Source organism: Setaria italica, chromosome IX, assembly GCF_000263155.2.
Source record: "Setaria italica strain Yugu1 chromosome IX, Setaria_italica_v2.0, whole genome shotgun sequence".
Taxonomy (NCBI): domain Eukaryota; kingdom Viridiplantae; phylum Streptophyta; class Magnoliopsida; order Poales; family Poaceae; genus Setaria; species Setaria italica.
Window position 1 is genome coordinate 17,175,264 of NC_028458.1, and position 19,490 is coordinate 17,194,753.

Below are 19,490 nucleotides of genomic sequence, written 5' to 3' on the forward strand. Positions count from 1 at the left end.
TTGATACCTCGCCGACAAAACAATACGGCCTTTGCTCAGGAGAACATCTGATGTTTCGCTCGCTACCAAGCAAAGAGCACTAGCAACAAACCCAAGTACTCTTCCTCGTCTTCAAAAGTTCTGGCATCAAGCACCGACACAAAAAGGGCAAACATGTTGGTTGGATCGCCCCATGGGCACTTTACTAGAATGATCCACAGTGCAGCGGTAAACGGCAAATGTTTCACGGATCATCCCCTACTTTTTAAGGAAATTCGAAGGTCCAAAACACGGATATGCAATGGACGAATCTGAGAACAAGCTCCTTCGGGTTGTCAAATCAGGGCATATTACGATTGAAATTTAGTGCCATACAAATTCGTCAATGTCTCTCCAGCATCTCTTTCTTGTACTACATAGGCTATCTGAGAGCAAAATAACATCATAATAGATGGGAAAATTGCCTCGGGCAAGCTGAGGCTGAATCGAATGAAAGTAGCTACCGAGAAGAAAACTCCACCCGCACCATCCAATCCAAGCCCCAATCTTCATGATACGCACAACCTTAAACGGTGTACCGTCCACCTCTGCTCGGCTTATCTCTTCTAGAGTCATCCTGCATATGAGAGGCGTAGAGTTGGGAGTCATCTCAGTGCACATACTTTGATATTTTCTCAGAAGTGTTTTAACAAATAAAGATGCTATGTGGGGTGAAAATGGAAGAATCTGAAGCCTGAAGGCATACATGGAAAGTGTAGGTGATCTTGTCATTGTAGTCGATGACATCCTTCCATTTCTTTCCAATGTTCACCTGTACAATAAAGGGAACGGGTCAACACACAACAACACAATAATATTATCTGGATTAGTAAAAGGCATTGGAAAACTTCAAAGGTTGCGGCATGGGATGCTGGGGGGATCCATGAGATAACAATGGCCAACAGAAGATGACTAGGGAGGAAATCCAGAATTACACAATGATCACTTAGAAAAGGTTTATGTGCCTGTTTATTCCTACTTTGTTGAATGCATAGAGGATATAATATATAAACAGTACCCACAAATACAACATGTACATTTTCATACAGAATCATAATAAAGAAAATAAATAACCACTTTCATGCAACATCACATGCTGTTGCCCACTCAATAAGCTGTTTGTATCCCTGCACAACCAAATAACATGCACCAAAACTCCTAGCAAACTACATATTCTCTTGCAGAGGGAGATGATTTAGGGTATGTGCCCTTGTTTGTGAAGAAAGCAGTTTTGAAGCTTCATCATAACAAAATATTGAGTACTGTAGAACATCTTTCCAACCAAAATCAACCTTACAAATGCATTCAAACAAGATATGGAACCTTTGAAGAGAACTATAATGATAATATAAAACTTCTGCAATAACTAGCTACCATGCCATGGTATTGATAGCACAAAAACTTCTACCATAACTGAACCCGACTAAGGAAGCAGGAGGAACTAGATATATAGAGATGTATTAGAGGGCAGCATAGCAGCTACGGATTTGCACAGCTTGTTGACAACATTGGCAGGAAGAAAACATGAACTACATAAACCTAGTTCACCCCTTCATTAAAGATACGGACCAAAACTCTATGGTGTTAAGAAAATATCAGTATCAAAACTGATGATTGAATTAGTATGAATTCCAAAACCAACCTGGACAGCTTCATTGCTGGCAGTCCTAGTCCATAATGCGAGCTTATCCCCTCTCTGACGGACACTAGCAACAATTCCACAGATGTCGTCGGTTTCATCAAACTGCTCTCCAATAAGAGCCATCAACTGCATGTTCAAATAGATAAGCACTCCTTCAATAGATACTTCTCAGGTAAGATCAAGCTGATCTATGGAAGAACTTCCTAGCACCTGAACAATTGAAATAAGATTAAGAAAGATGTACCGTTTCAAGCCACATGGTCTCAAAGGTTGCCTTTCTGTTGCATGGGACAGTCCACTTGCCACCATTTGCACACTCCGGGTCCTCCCATTTTGGCTCCACTCCAGCCTTGAATAGGTGAAAATCCGCATTCCCACTCAACTTGCTTGGGCGGAAAATCTGATCGTACAAGCTACAGCAAGAAAGAAGAGATTTATAAGTACACAGATTCCAGGCAACCAAATTAATAGGTATCTAGGGTAAAATAGCGATATAAATAGAAGTTTAACATTACATAGATAGAAGTTTAACATTACATAGATAGAAGTTTAACATTACATAAATAGAAGTTGCTGTGTAAGTACTACCCATAGATATTGCTAATTAGTTAAGGCTAAAACTAAAGAGTAATGTTAACTCTTTCTATATGTGACAAGGGTCTAATGAAAGCCAGCAAGTATCTTATGATACCTTTTACTAATGAAACGGTGACATCAACAGAAGCAAACTAGAGAAGAGAGTCATTCTCTATATCCAACATGCCAATATGCTCAAACTAGGATTAACATAGTAGAATTATCAACATTTTATTCATTATAGTTCACCGTGGAAATTTTAACTGACATACCAACTCATTAACTACAAGGATAAATCTCCCCGCTCTGATAGATATTGTCCAACCTCCACTGCAAATATACTTCATCACTCGCTATATTAACAACTCTAGCACCACATCATCACTAAAAACGGGACAGCTTAGGTGAAAAATCAGCCAAGCACAATCAGCACTCAGGCAACTAATCCGACACAGACAGCAGATAATAATATCAGGAACAGACAACAAACAGATTTATTATCATCTAATCGTTTCAGATTTCCTCGGCGCTAAGGCAACCTAGAACCCAATCTACCCAGCAGATAATTCCCACCGCCATATGACCACCTATATCACACACAAAAACAGATGAACAGGAACTACCACGGCATCCAGATCAGATCCGAGCGGTACGGATCCGGAAGGGGCGTGATAGAAGAGGGGAGGCGCCCGCGGCGGCGTCCACGTACCTCCAGAACTCCTCGACGGTGTCGAAGGTGTAGGCCTTCTTGAGGGAGGTGCCCCACGCAGCGCCGGGCTTGGGCTTCGACTGGATGTCGTACCAGAAGGTCCACTGCCGGTGCAGCTTGTGCGGCCCCTTCGCCTCCGCCGCGGCGCCGCCCTCGGTCGCCGCCACCTCCGGGGTCGTCGCCGCCACAGCCGCCGGCGCAGTCTCAACCTCCGCCATGTCGCGCCGCCGCCGCCGCCGCCGCCGCTTTTCGAGGGTTTTTTGGGGGGAGGGGGGGAGGGGTGGGGAGAGAAGAGATACGAGAGAGGAGAGATAGAGAGAGGTGTTGCGGCTCTGTCGAGAGACGTGAAGGAATACGGAAGAAGGCTTCGGGCCTTTTGGGGAGTGTGAGAGTCGGCCGGCGTGTGGTGGGTGGGTTGCAGAGGCGTGCGCGTTTTTGACCGGGCTCCGGCCCAGTTTACGTTGAATTGCATCGAACATTTTCTTCAGCTCGCTTACAGCTTCATGCTAGGGATTACACAGGGAGTCGATTCCCTAAAAAATGCGCCTGAGCAACAGTTAACCGACATGAATACAGAAAACATCACATACACTGAATGCTGGGAGCATAAGTTCCATGACAGAGAATACAACACGCACACTGGAAGGTACTTGAAATTCGAACAGAAAGCAATGTGGCGTTAAAAACCATTATAGGGTTATTACCAAATTACAGCAATACTTTTACAAGAGATGTACAGAACCTTTTCATGACCTCAAATTGTCATGCAGGTGGACAATTACCACTCGTTGGGTAACTGGTTACAGTGACCCCATCTGTGTAGTATCACCTAAAATATTATACACCCTAGCTTAAAATTGCCAAGGCTCATACTTGAGCTTTTGCTATTGCCGTTCAATTTTCAATGGACGACAAAAGGAAAAGTACAGGGGTATGAGAACATATCAATTTTCCTAAAACGAGAAGAATGGGCACCATCTATGTATCGTGCTTGAGTATCAAAAGGCCCTATTCAAGCTAAGTTTCTTGTGGTTGAACAAAACGGTGGTTGCACTGTATATTTTTTTTATGTGCTGACTTTCTCCTGGTCCTCAGAAAACTGCAAGTGTTGTATCCTGTATGGTTACAAATCATGGAAGAGACGCCTAATTTGTTCAACAGTGGCAGGCATCAGCGTGACAGGACACCTTTTATGCTGTAGCACAAGACAATGCCATATAAGCTGATGATGGACAGACAATGTGGCTGAAATATATTATATCTGTATCTGATATGGTAGAACCCACCTGAGAGACGGACTTGAATATGCAACTGTAGCAAAAAACAAAACCAGAAACAGAGAGAACAGAGGGGTTGGCGCGCTTCTGGCAGCACAGGGGGCACAGTGTCTTGTCAGATGGCAAGGGAATCCCATCTTTGGCAACCTAATAAAAATGTTGCAGACCCATATGAGTTTGTAATCATGAACTAAGATTTCGTTATTTAACAGTTCAACACAAAATATATGGACTATAGAGAAAACAACACATTTCAGAATACTTGCAAAATCACGGGTTGACTATGTCACAAGAGAATGGTTTCAGCTCTTTGCAAGCAAGCGTAGAATAAATAGATATACCTTTGGAGTTGGTGGCGGAGGGGGCGGTGGATATACAGTCGGAGCTGACATTCTTTCTTCAGCAGATTGGTACCACCACTCCATCATCTAAGGTAAGATTACCAAAAGGAGAACATTAAGTACAGTTCTGTAATTGAAATCATGCTTTTTCATATGGAGGTCTAACACAGGGATAGAACTAATCAACTAATAGTCCATCTAGATGTGTAAAAAAGTTTGCAAACATCATCAAGTAAGGACTTTGATTTCTTAGTCATTTCAATATTCAACAGGTTTAAGGATGCCTTCTAGGAATTATTTCTCACATTAGTTTCAAATCAAAGTATTTATAAAATAAATACAAAACATTCTAAATCAGCAGTCTGCCTGTAAGAAAATATTCGAAGTCGTGAGAGAACATTAAAGATAGGTTCTCTGTGACAGGAACTTGCAGAACAGACCTTGAAAAAGAAGACTGCAGCAATTAAACCTGTTTGTGCATAATCTAGAGTTGTGTACATACAACTAAGGAACACCCGTTGCACAGCCTGCAGAGGTCATACAAAAAAGTTCTTGTCACGAGTTAGGACTCAAAAATTCATACGTGAAACCAATACAGCTAATGAGTACCATTCGTCCTCTTGTACCTTGAGCCATGGTGGACCACGAAGTCTCTCAAGTTCACGATTTCTAATCCTTGATATCCTAGAAGATGAATCCATCTTATTCAGATGATGAAAGACAATATATTAGGCACATTATCATATCAATAAATGGAAAGTGGAAATGTATTTGCCCACTGATTAGTGCTTCCAATGATTAAAAAAGGTTTTTGGTAGGAAAAAAAGGTGATTAAAAAAGGGTGCCACGTGATATGAAAAAACACGTGATATGAAAAAACATGTTGGTAAATATGCAATGATGAGATTCTAAATATGCCTCTGCATAATTTGATAATAAATACACCAATAAAAAGAAAGTGTGAAGCACAATACCAGCTCTTGTCCAGTAGCACGACAAACGTGAAGCCCTAGCACATGCAGTGCTGGACTATAAAAAGCAGTGGCATCCAACAGATACAGCAGCTGGTATGCAAACGAGAAACCTGCAAAACAAGGATGCCATTGCCATATGTGAAACTCTACTGCCCACCTGATGAAACAAACAAGCAGGCATTGCATAATTCTTTTGATTACATGAAACACAAATGAAATTGGGTTATACTGGACAAATAGACCAAAGAACACTAGCAATGCAAAACTAAAATGACAAGATCACAAGAGTCAAGAAAAGGATTACTCTCGGCAAAAAAAAGTCAAGAAAGGATGATACAAAGGAAGAACTGATTGTGATTCTTTTTACTGGTGCTTCATAACAATAATATGGAATAATCAGCTCCTTGAAGTGAATAAAGACAGAACAACACAGAAATTACTTATAACTTATACTGGATAAAGATCCATGGGAGTAGCTGGTAAACAAACCTTCATTAGTTGCATGAATCCATGGATAGCAAACACCTATGAGTGAGGCAAAGTTCTTCTTAAAACGTGTCAAGTTTGACACTTCATCGGTTGTAGGGTCATTCTGTGCTTGAGAAGTCTGCTCCTGATCTAATACAAAGCCAGCTTCATCAAACCTCACATCATCCTGACCCCAAAGAGTTGCCTGCAACCTGGCTTCCCTTTCTTTATTGTATATAGACTGCAACTTTGACTTAAAGTATGGCAAAACAACCTACAATACATCAGCAAAAGTTCAGAATAAAGAGGAGAAATATTCCATTATTATATAAAGGAAAATTTTGGTACACATTGATTTATATCAAAAGTTCAATATACATAGTATCTAATTATCTTAGACACAATTCAAGTTTTAGACGGTTACATTTTGGGAATGGCACAATACATGGAGTCATGGACTACTGAAATCAGAAATTAACATTTCCAAACAAAAAAAGATAAAACAGGAAGGCATTTTTTTAAAAAAATTATTCATAAGGTAATTTCTACTGAGCAGTGTTAAATGGGCACAGGTGTGGATGTGAGTGTCTGATCTGGCAGATTTTTTTGGGACACGCCAAAAGCCATGTGGAATCCGACATGAGTGAAGGGTGTCTGACTCAGAAAAAATAAGAAAAAGGGTGTCTGGATAATACTGCTACTTAATTGCATCCCCAATATGTCTTGAAGCATGACATGAACCAATTATCAAAAATAAAACGTATGAAGAAATAAGAATATTATATATCCTTATAGCAGCTGGGTAACACATGAAACAATTGTGCCACATATATCACAATAAACTAACAAGAAGATTGAAAACTGAAAGTTAGTAATACAGTAACCGCATTAGGGCCATAACTAGGGCAAAAGGCATTTCTGATATACATACCGTATAACTAGTTGGTTGTTATAGTAGAAGAAATAAGCTCAATCTTAATAAGAAACTCATGGTGCAAACCAGAATAGAAATATCTCATGAGTCCAGAAATTCAAGTCATGGTACTGACTCTAGTTCATGTGGTTTTGGATGTACCAATTTTGGCAATTATTTATATTGAGGTAGCTAAGTAGAAAAGGTAAATTATGTTTCCCCTGGGAACGAAAAACAAAGCAGACAGAAAACTGCAGTGCGCAAGTAAAATTACGGCCATCCTACCAAAAAAACGACCGAGAGAATTTTCTGACGCTTCATTAGTGCAGAATCATAGACTTTGTCACTGGATTCTGTACCAGGACTCTTCTTCACTGAAACCTTAACAGGTCTCCTCCTGAGACCATATAATGACTCTGAAAAGGAACCATCTGAAAGGAAACAATTCAGAACAGTTAAAATAAATGCAATTAAAATTTGGGATATCAGAGCTCAAGCTTGCTTAGTTAAGCTTGTCCATTTGACTAGTTTGGTATATTTCACATACATAAGTAGATTAGAGTAAGTTAACAGAGTACTCGGCAGTTAGGCTTAGTGTTTGGTTTGGCAATAAGTTGGCCCAAGCATGGTCACTTTCTATTCTATTAAACAAATAAACCTGTACGGCTGGATGGTACCATTCCAATAACCTATGGTGGTATGTAAAATATGAGATAGATATGGTGATAGTGATGCAAGTATAAACATAAAGAATGATGGTTCGCTCTATTGAGATATCAGTATGTTGGTGCATGAAATTTCTTTTCCCAATAAGCTGCATCCAAGGGGGTTTGCTACAGAAAACAAGAGGCTCAGAATCAACATTGCAATGCTTCATTCACTTAGTTTCCTGCATTCCAATTTCATTCCTTACAAGCATCCTAAACAAATTAATTCTTTTATGCAGAAAGAGTCTTATGGTACAGCAACGACGAACCTGTTGTCCGTAGACTGTGAGACTCAAGGACGCCCATTAACAAAGCAAAGAATTCGTCTTCATAATCTAAAACTTTGTGAAGCAATGGCCTTCTTAGTGCAAAAACCTGCAAGTACACAAGTTAATCATAATCCACATAAGTGGTGAAACAAACTTTCACGAAATGCATAGATGTCAGATCTGGAGGAGAGAACGTCAATAAGAAATGGAGTTATCTCCATAAAAGTTTTTGGAGGGTACTCTTATGCTTCCCTTACTAAGGTACTTAGGCAGCTTTGCGCGATCAGACATAAAAATGAGCTAACCAGACATTTTGTAGAATACTCACTTCATATAAATTGAAGTATCTGACTAGTTTTGTAAAGAAAAAAAATGTTGAAATATAACTTAAAATAAGCACAATTTTTACCACTTTATTAAAATACAACGAACTATCAGTTGAGCGTAATGGGTAACAGGAAGGAAAAGTAATAGCATGTGCAGCAAGGAAATATAAGTAAATTGCCTTTCCCCAAAAATAATAAATTGACTTAAGAGCAACTCCAGCAATCTCCTAACACCACTACCAATACCAAAAAAGGGTCATTATTAGGGTTTGGACTGCTCTGACAGACTCCCAATATGGCTCCCAAAAACCAGCCCCCCAATTCCAAAATAAAGGGAGAACATCCCCCCTCACAATGCCTCCTCCCAATCCTTTCCTGCTGTAGGGGGTCCAATTATTGGGGTGAGATTATTAGGGGACTGCTGCAGCACCTCTCCCAATAATCCTGAAAACAGTAGGGCATTGTGGCCCTCCTAATACCACCTTATTGGGAGACGGCTGGAGATGCTCTAAGATGTATATATTAATGAAGCAATCAAAACATTCTTATAACAAGATACATGTTTACATGCATTAGCTTGCTATGTACTAATGCGCACAGGCAGATGTCCATATCCTATGTCCCGTTGCAGATATATTTCTTATGTCACATGGTACACAGGTTTTCTTGCTAAATATGTTGACCCTAGATGTGACGGTTAGTCTCCAAAAATTGCAACACGCAAGAAGCCAGCTACACTATCCATAGTTCTCCACGGCACATAGAAATGCAGAGCATCATCATGCTATCAGCCAGCTCAATGCCGCAGTCCCATACCACTCACACAAACGAACTTACTCTGGGCCTGATGGCCAGCCAAAATGGGCTAACCTATATAATCTGATCTCAAGCTCAGCTTTGCACTTGCAATTACATCTAACGAACTAAATCTTACCGAATTCTCTTAAAGCTAGATGGCAGGGCAACAAAAACAGTGAGTGAAACCACACACAGAAAAAGCGAAAAACTCCATGATCATCCCCCCAAAGCTAGGATCACTTCAATGCGTCACTCCACACCGCGCAATTCTAGCATTGATGGCGTCGGGGACACGCACGACCAAACAGCATGCCACGAGACCCCCGGAAGCAGGCACGGGATCTCAGGGATTCGATCCAATCGGAGACGGGCTGGTAAGGGGATGAGCCGGGAGGCGGTCGGTTTACCCCGAGCGAGTAGGTGAGCGCGGCGCGGAGGCTGGCGGGAAGCTGCTGCGCGGCCGACATCTCGAAGAAGGTGGGCCGCGCGCCCTGCCCTCCCACCTGGAACAGCATCGCGCCCCCCGCCGCCCGCGCTGCCTCCGGCGTTACGGGAGGGAGCTAGGGTTGGGCCCCGGAGCCCGGAGCCTAGAGCTCGGCTGGCGGAGGAGCTCCGCCGGCGGTGGTGGGCGCCGCCGCCGCCCGGTGTGTTATCTGTTGGGAAGAGACAGTTGGGTGTTGGCTCGCGCGTCCACGGCGGTGAGGGGAACTCAACTGGGCGAGGAAAGGAGAGGAGAGCGGGGCGCAAAAGGGAAGGAGTGACGTAGATGGGTGGGGAGAAGAGTGCGAGACGAGACGACCAGCAGCGAGCGATTCGAGGAGAGGAGAAGAAGAATCACGAGACGAGACGACGGATCGGTCTGCCAGCATGTGGCCCGGCCCGGAAAGTATGGGCTGTACGGGCTGGCAATCTCTCTTGTCACGTACCACGGCCCGTTGCGCGGCGGCAACTGGACACCGATGCTACAGGGAAGTGGTGCTAAAGAAAAACGACGATGCTAACGAGAAAGGAAAAAAAATAAAATGCATGGATAGCCATCGTAATTGTTAGCGTGTTTCTGTTTAGCCATAGTATTTAAGAAAGTGTAAACCGCGATCATTAGACTCACTCGAGTGCGGCGATACGGTCATTGGCTGATTAGTTATACGTATTTGGATGACGTGGCGTATGTTTGACTGATGACTCGTGGTCCACCGTGTACAGATCACAGATGCCTTTTCATCTATATTTATTCATTTATCCCTTTTTCTCTCCTGGATTTTTTTCCATCTACAATCGTCCATAACTAGGCCCCGTTCATTAGCCCCATTATTTGTTACGCAGATAAGACCGGAGCAGTTCGTGACTTACGTTGGTGGCGGCGGTTAGCGAGCAACGACTCCCGTCCATCAGAAAGCTCGACCACGCTTCTGTCGCTGGGCATGGATCCCGTCCGCCGGTCAGAGAAGGCTCCGCCTCCTAATTACAGTATGTGCACTTGAATGCATTTTATTTAGTGACAGAAGATTGCGTGTTTTGGTTATGTGTACAGCTAACCTATCTACTTTGAACGCAATTTGGATTTTTCCTATTGCCTCATTTGCAAAGTAAGTCTCTTCTAAATTGGATGTGTTACTTGATGTCCTGGGTGATCGTAATGACTCATTCAGTGTACAAATATTTTATGGAGGTAGCAATTCATAATTATTTGTGTTCTTTTTTGCAAAAAAAGAAAAACTTTATCGGGTTATGTTGGACGCCACGTCATTCAAGTACGTTCAAATACGTATGGATAGAGAGTTAATGATCATATCGATCAAGTCAAGCAACTTCAATGACCATTATTTACACTTTTCTATGTATAATAGTCAAACTGAAACACACTAACAATTACAATGACCATTTGTATATTTTACTCAAGAAAAATATTTTAAAAAAAAGAGAAAAGGGAAAATGTATAATTCCAAAAAATAGAATAATTCTGTTCCTGCCACAGTTGACCAAAGCTCTGCGGTCTGGAGTCGATTGACCAAAGCTCTGCGGTCCGGAGTCGAAAAAGAAAATCTCTATGATTCAATGGTACTTTTATATTTATTTGAGCTGCAGTTTTGAGTTTTTTGAAAAGATGTCGCTACCTTTTTTTTTAAAAGCTAACACTAGCTTTCTTTTAGAAGATGTGTTTAGCTTTCTTAGCTAAAAATCTCATAAAACTGAGCTCTCCAACTTTCCAAAGAAACTCAGATTTTCTAGACTTACAGCTTTTCGGAAGGTGCACGAGAAATTCACTATTTGTTTGAGCTTCTGACTCTTCATGCTGAGAGAAGCTGCCACGAAGTTTAAACAAGTTGTACAGGGAATAGGCTACTCCTGTACAAGCAAAACTCGAGGTGAGATCAGTGGCAGAGACCCTCCTCTGCGATCGCCGGCCGAAATCACTCGCACAGTAGAAGTAGAACACAGGATATATAAGAGGTTGTCCCTAGCTTAAAAACGGTGGCCGGAGCCAATGCCATCGTCGAAGTTCTGGGAGTAGCTCTGCTGGTCGTAGCCGAAGCTCGCCGCGGCCCGGCCCGGCCTCCCGGCGCTGCTCCTCAGCCTGCACCGCAGCAGCCTCCTTAACAGCTGCCTCACCGGTGCCGCCGGCCGCCGGCGGCTCTGTGCATGCGCAGGGACAGCAGTGTCACCATCCTTTCTCCGTCTCCGGTCGATCACACCGTTGCACCACTCGACGAAATTCGCAGTGTTTTGCACCTGTCTCTGCAGCTTCTGAAAACCATATCCTAACGAAAACCTCCAAACGCTGCTGCTTTATAAGCTCGGATGGCCCGACCCACTGGCGCGCACTCACTGACGAACGCCAACGTTGATGAATGATGAGGCCATCCAGCATCCACTACACGACGGATCGTCGATCGATCCGTCCGGATGAAATGCATGGTCCAGGCAAATAAAAAGCCCATTTCAGTCGTATCTTTCCCGGCGTCACCGTCCTACAGTTGGAAAGAAAGAGAGCTACAGACCGGTCCACCCAACGAGAGAAGCAAAGCCTATGCAGTGGCAGTGTCAATTCGGGACGGCCGGATGGCAATGGCATCCATCTCGTGCGAACTGTAAAGGGAGGCTGCCAGCAGGGCGACAGGGGTCGGCGGCGGCCTAGTGTCCTCCGTCCGTCCTGCCCTGCCCTGCCGACTGCGGGTGATCGTCTGCTCAAACATTTGTCGTGCACCAGCTAGCCAGTACTGCTAAAAGCAAAAAATCTAGAGCCGGCCAGTTGCTTGGATGTGTTGTGATGGATTCGATCATCAGCGTGATTGGATGCATGCTGAGCCTTTGCCGTTATTATTACATTGCATTGTTCCAAATCACAACACAATTATCACATCCGCAGACGTCCTGCGTGGCAGACCAAGCAAGAGGCCGCCTATAATTGGCATGTTCGTTTCATCTTATTCAGCCAGCTTATCAGCCATCAAACAATATTTTTCTCTCACAACAAATCAGCCGTTTCAGCTTTTCAGCCGGTTTATAAGCTGAAGCGAACTGGTCCAATACCACCAGCGCGGATCAGATTCAGATCGAGCTTGACGGCAGTTGACGAGCCTGCTGGCTTTGTAGCAAACATGCTGCAGCTTCACGACTGGAGCACCTGTGTTTATTTTTTGTTTCTGTCAACGATGTATTAAACAAAATGTTTAGATAACGGCGGCATACGAAGATTACAGTGCTCGGACTAATCATCACACGCAATTAACGGGTATCAGAAAGAAATTTCTAAAACATGCATCTTTCTATGTCACATGCCCAATGTTTCCAAGAAACAAATAAGGGATTGTAATATTGTATCATTTTAATCTAACAAGTTGTAGAACATGCAAATGAATACATCAAAGTTGTCATATACGATCCGAACCGTGGTTGGTTTTATGCAAACTAGCCCTACATTTGTCTGGTTTTATGCAAATAAGTCCCCTATGTTCAATCACACTTTTTACACGTACATATGTTCTCTCTGGCTTCATTTGAGCTCTTCTGCCCTTTCGTTTTTTCCCTCCCTGCCGACGGCCATTACAACACCTTATTACTGGCCACCACACATGGATTTGGACGGACCTGCTGCCATGACAGCGTCACCGATGTACACTTACCGGCACCGGATTTTGGTGCACAGCTGCCTACTCCCAGTGACCGCGGGTCCGCGACCCCGCCTCCATGGACGACGCAACCTCGCCCCAGTCTTGCTTTGTCAGCAGTTCGTTCGTTGTAGATTTTCATTTCAACCGGACTACCAATATTTTTGATGAATTATTCATGTTTAAGTCTAGATTACCCAATTCTTGTTTGGTTCATTTTGTTCATGGCTTGCAGATTTATTCGCAGATGAAGTGGATTATCCCATGTTTATCGGAGCACATTCGTTCATAGTTGAAGTGAATTTCGTATGCTAAATTATTCAGGTTGTATACATACTGATTATTTCAGTGAAATTTGTTGGTCGTGTACGACTGATATAAACTTCATTGTCTTCAAGCGGCCAATCAGGTCACCTACTAAACCCTGATGTGCACGTCCTCCGCATAATTGTTAGACTAAAACAAATAAATTGCACCCACCAATATCAAGAAACAAAAACTGCACGCATAAAGACTTAGATAAGAAGGGAGACAAAGATAGGGGTTATATGCATAAAACTATTCACGTCACCTGTCATAGTGGCAAAATACATCTATGTGACGTATATGTGACCGTACATGCAAACATGATATATTTGACAAGTTAGTGCATCTATTTGCATGTTTTACAACTTGTTAAACATGAACCACGATCAATTAATCATCAGTCCAGCACTAGCAAGCAAACAATTTTGGAGCCGAGTCGGGCCTATTTAGTTACTGGTCTTGGGCCTATTCTTCCTCCACGCATGTGTTTTTTTTTTTTTAAAAACCCTCCACGCATGTGTTGCATGGGGGCCTGTCATCCATCAGGCCCAGCCGCGACTGACCATCCCGACTAAATTCCAGCGCGAGGGGAGAAAAAAGAGGAGAGGACGCAGCAGCGCCGCCGCCGTCGCACCACTCCGCAACAGCTCCTCAACCCTAAACCCTAGCGGCTCCGGCCATGGCCGCCGCGTCACAGGCCGTATCAGCACCTCCGTCCGCCGCCGCCCCCGCCCCGAACCCCGGCAAGCGCAAGACGCGGGCCAAGGGCAAGGGCAACAAGAACAAGGCGAAGAAGAAGCTCGCGCGCTCCGGCCAGGATGACTCCATCCACCGCCGCCGCAACAAGCCCAGCGCCAAGTTCCTCAAGCTTCTCCGGAAGCGGGCCCGCGACTACAACTCCGACGACGACGAGGAAGACGACGACCGGCAGCAGGAGCACCAGCCGAACCCACGCCGCCGCCGCCGTGACGAGGAGGAGGAGGAGGAGGAGGAGGAGGATGAGGCCCTCTCCCACTCCGACCAGGAGGAGGAGGACGAGGAAGAAGAGGGTGTCTCCACCTCTGCCACCACCAGGTTCGAGCAAGGCTGCAGGGCGTTCCGCGTAGCCTTCCTCAAGATCATGGCCAAAAAGCTCCCTGACGATCCCCTGGTAATTCTCACCATTCGTTCCTTCCTTCAACATAGATTGTTGCATTTCCCCCTTTCGTGATTGATGCATATGAGTGAGCACAAAAATGAAAGAGAAGAAAAGAAGAAAAATGTTAAGGATCTCTGCTGATGCCTTTCCCTCTCTGCGTAGGGTCCAATTCTGTCAGCGCACAAGAAGTTGGTCGCCACCAAGTTGGCCGAAGAGTTAGAGGAGCACAAGCCCAAGGGGGAGGCTAGAAAGGAGAAGCGAATGGTATGGCTCTCACCTCCCTTGCTCATTAGGTGTGCACTCTCATTGAAATGTATTTACTTAAGCCATTAATTTGCTCTGGTTTGGTGGGACAAAAGGCAGCAGAGAAGGGCCATGTCATACCTGAAGATCACTTGGACAGCAAAGAGAAGGAACTCATCAAGGTTGCTACGAAGGGGGGTAATGCACTGTTTCTAATACCATGTCGTTTTGAGTTTTGACTATCTCTGTCTAGAATTTTACCATAATCACTGTGTTTCTGACAATTGTATCTTTTTCCTTGAATTATCCGGCTGCTGTTGACTCAGTTGTCAGGCTGTTCAATGCGGTAAGCACACTGATCTTATCTCAATCTCAAAGTACATGTAGCGTGGCAAGTTACTTTTCTAAGTTGAAATGAAATGGGCTGCCATTTACTTCATCTCAAGTCTATTCTTTGCTTCCTTAATTGTTTTGGGACAATTACATGAAAGTAGGTAGTAATATTCTAGGTCATAGGAGAGTGAATCTTCTATTTCTTTCTGAGCCATTTACATCCACCTCAAGTCTATTCTTGCTTCCTTAACTGATTTGGGTGTTCATCAATTATATAATAGTGGGTAATATGCTAAATCTTAGGACGGAGAACCCTCTATTTCTTTGTGAAGCACAACGTTTTATGTCCACTCCATGTTTGTTCAACAGATACAATTGCTTGGTCTAATGTCCAAAAGTGGCTTCACTTATTACGTACTAAATGATAGTGGAAAACAATTTATATGCATGTGAATAATTTTTGCACTTGCTGGGCTGATAGTTATTGGGATTGCCTTTTCTTTCCAGGTGAGCAAGGCACAGAAGCCTCGGAAAGATTTGAACCCATCAAGAACTAAAGATGCCAAAGGTATATTTTCACTTTTTCATGCTAGTATGATGTAGCCATTCTTCCCCTGTTATTTGTGAATTACTTTGTTCATTGTTGTATTCTATATATCTGCCAAAACTACAATTTTTCTTGGCCATCTAGAGAATGTTGGCTAGTGTGTTTCTTAGCTTCTTATAGGCTTTTAGTTATTTTTGTTTATTATTATGGATATCCTAATTAATTTTGTTACGCTTTTAATTAATTAAGAATAATGTCTAACATGCAAAGTTCCTCCCCAAACACTTACTAGAGGGTGACTTTGTTTACACGAACATCATGTATGACTAGTAGAATAATGGTGCCTGGACTGCTTCTGCAATTTTTTGTTCTATACATTCTGGTTACACATCATACCAAACTGATCAGCAGGAGCATGACAAGCCATATTAGTTAATGGTACGATCTTAGGTTAGTCAAACGTGAAAACAATCAACTGTTGTTTTGCTCTATGTACCCAACTAACAAAGCTCAACTTGGCAAATGGGTCATATCTTTTGTGGTTTTGAATTATTAAAGAGTGAGCTGGTCTACATTCGGGTAAGCCCTTATCTAATTAGGTATCATGTGGAGCTCCAAATCTTTAGCAGTCCAGGGCTTTGTTAGCTAAACATATAAAACTCAAAACAATTGATGGTCTGCTGAATATGACCTCTTGATTGATGATTCTATGAATGTAAGCAGATGCACACTTGTTTGATATTTTGCTCAAGAACATACAGAGGTACAAACAATGGCAGCATCTGCTGCCTTTCATTGCAGTGCAAGACGATGCTATATTAAACTAATGATGTGTGTGTGTTATGTTTATTTTTATGCATTTCATTTTGAGACACATCAGGCACTCTACAATGATTTCCAAATATTCTGAAAGATTTCCTGATAATCCTGGCAGTTTTAGCAAAAGAAAGGAAAAACACCTTCCTCGCGGAATTGGAGATGCCATCACATCAAGATAAAAAGAGCCAGGCACCTTCAAATTTCTCTAAGGTACCAGCTGCTAAATATTTCTTGGTTGACTCCTTATGCTCATAACATGCCACTGGTGTCTCAGTGCCATCCTTAAGTGAGCGGCATAACCGTAGAACCTGCATTTATTCCTTGGAAGTTGGTATTTTGCAATATTCTCTTTTACTTTAAAGAGTCACCTTCCTAGCTAAAAAAAATCACCATCCTAGCTTAAAAATTTATATGTTTCTGGTGATAGTATGAACTCTCATATCTACAAAGTCAATTTAGTGCAACTCCTCAGGGTCATATCTGCTGCGCTTTGTTTTTGCTTGGAAAACAGTATTGCATGCTAAATTTGATACATTATTTTCTAAAATTAACCAAGAGAATGTCTTCAGAGATCAAAATTCACATGGCATTTATTACAGAGAACACACCACACCTTTCTGCAGTCAGTTATATATATATGGGTTGATGCTTGGGAAAATATTTCATAATGTAACTTGACATGAAGTTTCAACCAATGTCTATAGCGCACTACCCATTATTCAAATTGGTATTGTGAAGCACAAACACATTGTACACTCTCTGTTCTGTTGAAGTTTGCGTTGAGATGAGGGGTTTGGCCATGTGGCATATGGAGATGAGGAGATTTTTAGTAGCAAAATTTGTATCAAGTACCAAACACAACCTCTCCTGAAAGTATATAAGCCATGTAACCCATAGTTATTAAGTGGGTTTTTTGAAGCTAACTAACTTGCTAGTCCACTGTTTGGGCAAGTTCATTTGGATAAGGGTAACCACACTTAATCAATTTTCCAAAAGGTGGCTACTTAGGTGCTGGGTTTTTTAGATGACTGCACTTACCAAAGCCTAGATGGTCATGCGCATGGTTAAACCTCATATTTCACTAACTTTCACTGAGCAGATTAATTATGGTTTAAGAAACTGTAGTACGGTTTGTTTGGTAATGGTTTGCTATTCAAAATCATAACCTAAAGATATGTTATTGGCATGCCTCATGGCAAGAGTGACACGGCCAGGCAGGAACTGGAAAAATTGCGCCCTAGGGTTTTCTTGATCTTCTTAACAATAAATATAGATGTCAGGTGAAAATTTTGCTTTCACAGATTTAAGAGTCACATGATGTGTAGTTACTCTTAGCCTAATACTAGCTGTCTGCTCAACGTCAGAATAAAATCTTAATGCAATGTTTGGTTTTAAGTGAATCTTAATTCCTGGACCTCTATGTGGCTTGGAACTTCTCATAATTGATCTGCCTTTTCTAGCGTACTGGCAAAGATGAAGATGAGCCAGCATGGGCACCCTTGCGTGACACATACATGCTTGGTTCTAAATTAAAGGACTGGGATAAAATGAAGGTAACGTCTTGTGATTTATGTATATACACATTTTTTCCAATTTGGCATCAGTGCAACACTGATAATTTAAATATGTTAACTGACTTTGCCCTGTAGATCTAATTGACTTCTTTTGTTTCATGAGAGTAGGATTCTGCTGCAGCGAGTGGGCAAGCAGAGGTTCCTTTAGGCGACTCTTCAGACGAGGAATAGGAATACAATCTGTTTAGTCGAAGCCAAACTAGAGATTGATTATGTTGATGTATTCCGTGCTCATTGCTTGTAAAGCGAGTTGAGATGGGTTCTGGATGTTCAAATTATCAAATTCGGACGCCCTCTCCTTTTTATGCCTTGCATTAGCACTAAATATATAGTATACCTTGACTATATGAGTACTCCATAGATGCATTTGTTTGGACGTTTGGGATGGGTGGTCGCATTCAGCAGTCTATTTGATATGCCTGCCTGCTGCTGTTAAGCTGCCTGTGGAAAAGCAGGCATTTGGCTTAAAATTCAGTGAAATTTGGGACAGCCTGATAACAATGTCTAGCTTGCAAAAAGGTTATGCGATTGCTAACTAAATCGCAGAATCATTACAGTGCATAAATCACAAACTAGATTATGCAACGAGAGCTTCGATCAGCTTTCAGTGGCCCATGCAAATAAATCAAATTAGAACCGTGCCGCTCCAATTGCCAACGGCCAGCAGACTCACAGTAGCTAACTAGCTAGTAGAACAAATTAAAGAAGAAGCGAGTCGATCATTTACAGTAACCAGATGAGCCAGCCAGCTAGCTATCTATTCCCTCTTCCAAATTGCAGTTCGTTTTGGACTTTTTGAGGTTCATACATATTATTATGCATTTATTATATCTAGATATATAATAATATCTATGAATTTAGAAAAGTCAAAATAACCTACAATTTGAAGGGGGTAGTTAATTACTAGGATAGTGTTTGGTTCAAGGAGTGGTAACGCAAACGTAAATGTAATCAAATCACGGGGGAATTAGCATTGGAATATGCGATTACGTTTTCTGTTTGGTTCAAGTAAGGTAACAGTATCGCAAAGTATTATGAGGGAAGCGATGCGATTACAGCTGGGGACGAGCAGGATCGGATTTGAATAGGCTGGTATCTGATTGCAGCATAATAGATTATGGACCAAGCCAAAACAAACGCCTGTAACGCTACTTGTTATCACTTCGTAACGTGTTTACGTTACATTCGGTGAAAGATAGGAGTCACTGAGCTTAGTTACACACGGAATCACTGAAAAGTGGTGGCCGCCGGAGCAGCCGATGCCGTCATCGAAGTTCTGGGAGTAGCTCTGCAGGTCGTACCCGAACGACCTCACCGCGGCCCGACGCCTCGGCCGCGCCGCTCCTCTCCTCCATGTGGACCTCATCAGTCTCGACAGCAGCTGCTTCACTGCCGCCGTCGAC

The 19,490-nt window shown here is 42.6% G+C and overlaps 3 protein-coding genes across 3 annotated transcripts; 1 reads left to right on the forward strand and 2 right to left on the reverse strand.

The window, feature by feature from the left end:
- Positions 1–302: 302 nt before the first annotated feature.
- Positions 303–3,218, reverse strand: LOC106804498 (eukaryotic translation initiation factor). Its single transcript, XM_014805735.2, has 5 exons — positions 2,946–3,218; positions 1,905–2,073; positions 1,661–1,786; positions 725–790; positions 303–595 (listed from the first exon to the last, which is right to left on the reverse strand). The coding sequence occupies exons 1-5, from the start codon at positions 3,161–3,163 to the stop codon at positions 545–547; spliced, it is 630 nt and encodes a 209-aa protein (XP_014661221.1). The 5' UTR covers positions 3,164–3,218; the 3' UTR covers positions 303–544.
- Positions 3,219–3,595: 377 nt separating this feature from the next.
- Positions 3,596–9,807, reverse strand: LOC101781195 (peroxisome biogenesis protein 12). The gene is made up of 10 exons (XM_004982864.2): positions 9,426–9,807; positions 7,895–8,000; positions 7,204–7,349; positions 6,027–6,279; positions 5,538–5,647; positions 5,190–5,264; positions 5,004–5,090; positions 4,564–4,650; positions 4,232–4,369; positions 3,596–4,140 (listed from the first exon to the last, which is right to left on the reverse strand). The coding sequence occupies exons 1-10, from the start codon at positions 9,531–9,533 to the stop codon at positions 4,069–4,071; spliced, it is 1,182 nt and encodes a 393-aa protein (XP_004982921.1). The 5' UTR covers positions 9,534–9,807; the 3' UTR covers positions 3,596–4,068.
- A 4,201-nt stretch (positions 9,808–14,008) lies between these two features.
- Positions 14,009–18,467, forward strand: LOC101781871 (RRP15-like protein). Its single transcript, XM_004982865.4, has 8 exons — positions 14,009–14,583; positions 14,734–14,835; positions 14,931–15,012; positions 15,141–15,160; positions 15,655–15,715; positions 16,629–16,723; positions 17,974–18,066; positions 18,196–18,467. The coding sequence occupies exons 1-8, from the start codon at positions 14,113–14,115 to the stop codon at positions 18,256–18,258; spliced, it is 987 nt and encodes a 328-aa protein (XP_004982922.1). The 5' UTR covers positions 14,009–14,112; the 3' UTR covers positions 18,259–18,467.
- The last annotated feature ends 1,023 nt before the right edge of the window (positions 18,468–19,490 follow it).

Excerpts from the sequence above, each read along its gene's own strand:
- LOC106804498 (XM_014805735.2), bottom strand. The coding sequence starts at position 3,163 with ATGGCGGAGGTTGAGACTGCGCCGGCGGCTGTGGCGGCGACGACCCCG. Across the intron at positions 1,787-1,904 it reads AGACCATGTGGCTTGAAACG|TTGATGGCTCTTATTGGAGA; the intron begins GTACATCTTTCT and ends TTGAACATGCAG. Across the intron at positions 791-1,660 it reads CCAGCAATGAAGCTGTCCAG|GTGAACATTGGAAAGAAATG; the intron begins GTTGGTTTTGGA and ends TTTATTGTACAG.
- LOC101781195 (XM_004982864.2), bottom strand. The coding sequence starts at position 9,533 with ATGCTGTTCCAGGTGGGAGGGCAGGGCGCGCGGCCCACCTTCTTCGAG. Across the intron at positions 8,001-9,425 it reads CGCTCACCTACTCGCTCGGG|GTTTTTGCACTAAGAAGGCC; the intron begins GTAAACCGACCG and ends GTGTACTTGCAG. Across the intron at positions 5,648-6,026 it reads GATTCATGCAACTAATGAAG|GTTTCTCGTTTGCATACCAG; the intron begins GTTTGTTTACCA and ends CTTGTTTTGCAG.
- LOC101781871 (XM_004982865.4), top strand. The coding sequence starts at position 14,113 with ATGGCCGCCGCGTCACAGGCCGTATCAGCACCTCCGTCCGCCGCCGCC. Across the intron at positions 15,013-15,140 it reads CAAGGTTGCTACGAAGGGGG|TTGTCAGGCTGTTCAATGCG; the intron begins GTAATGCACTGT and ends CTGTTGACTCAG. Across the intron at positions 15,716-16,628 it reads AAGAACTAAAGATGCCAAAG|TTTTAGCAAAAGAAAGGAAA; the intron begins GTATATTTTCAC and ends TAATCCTGGCAG.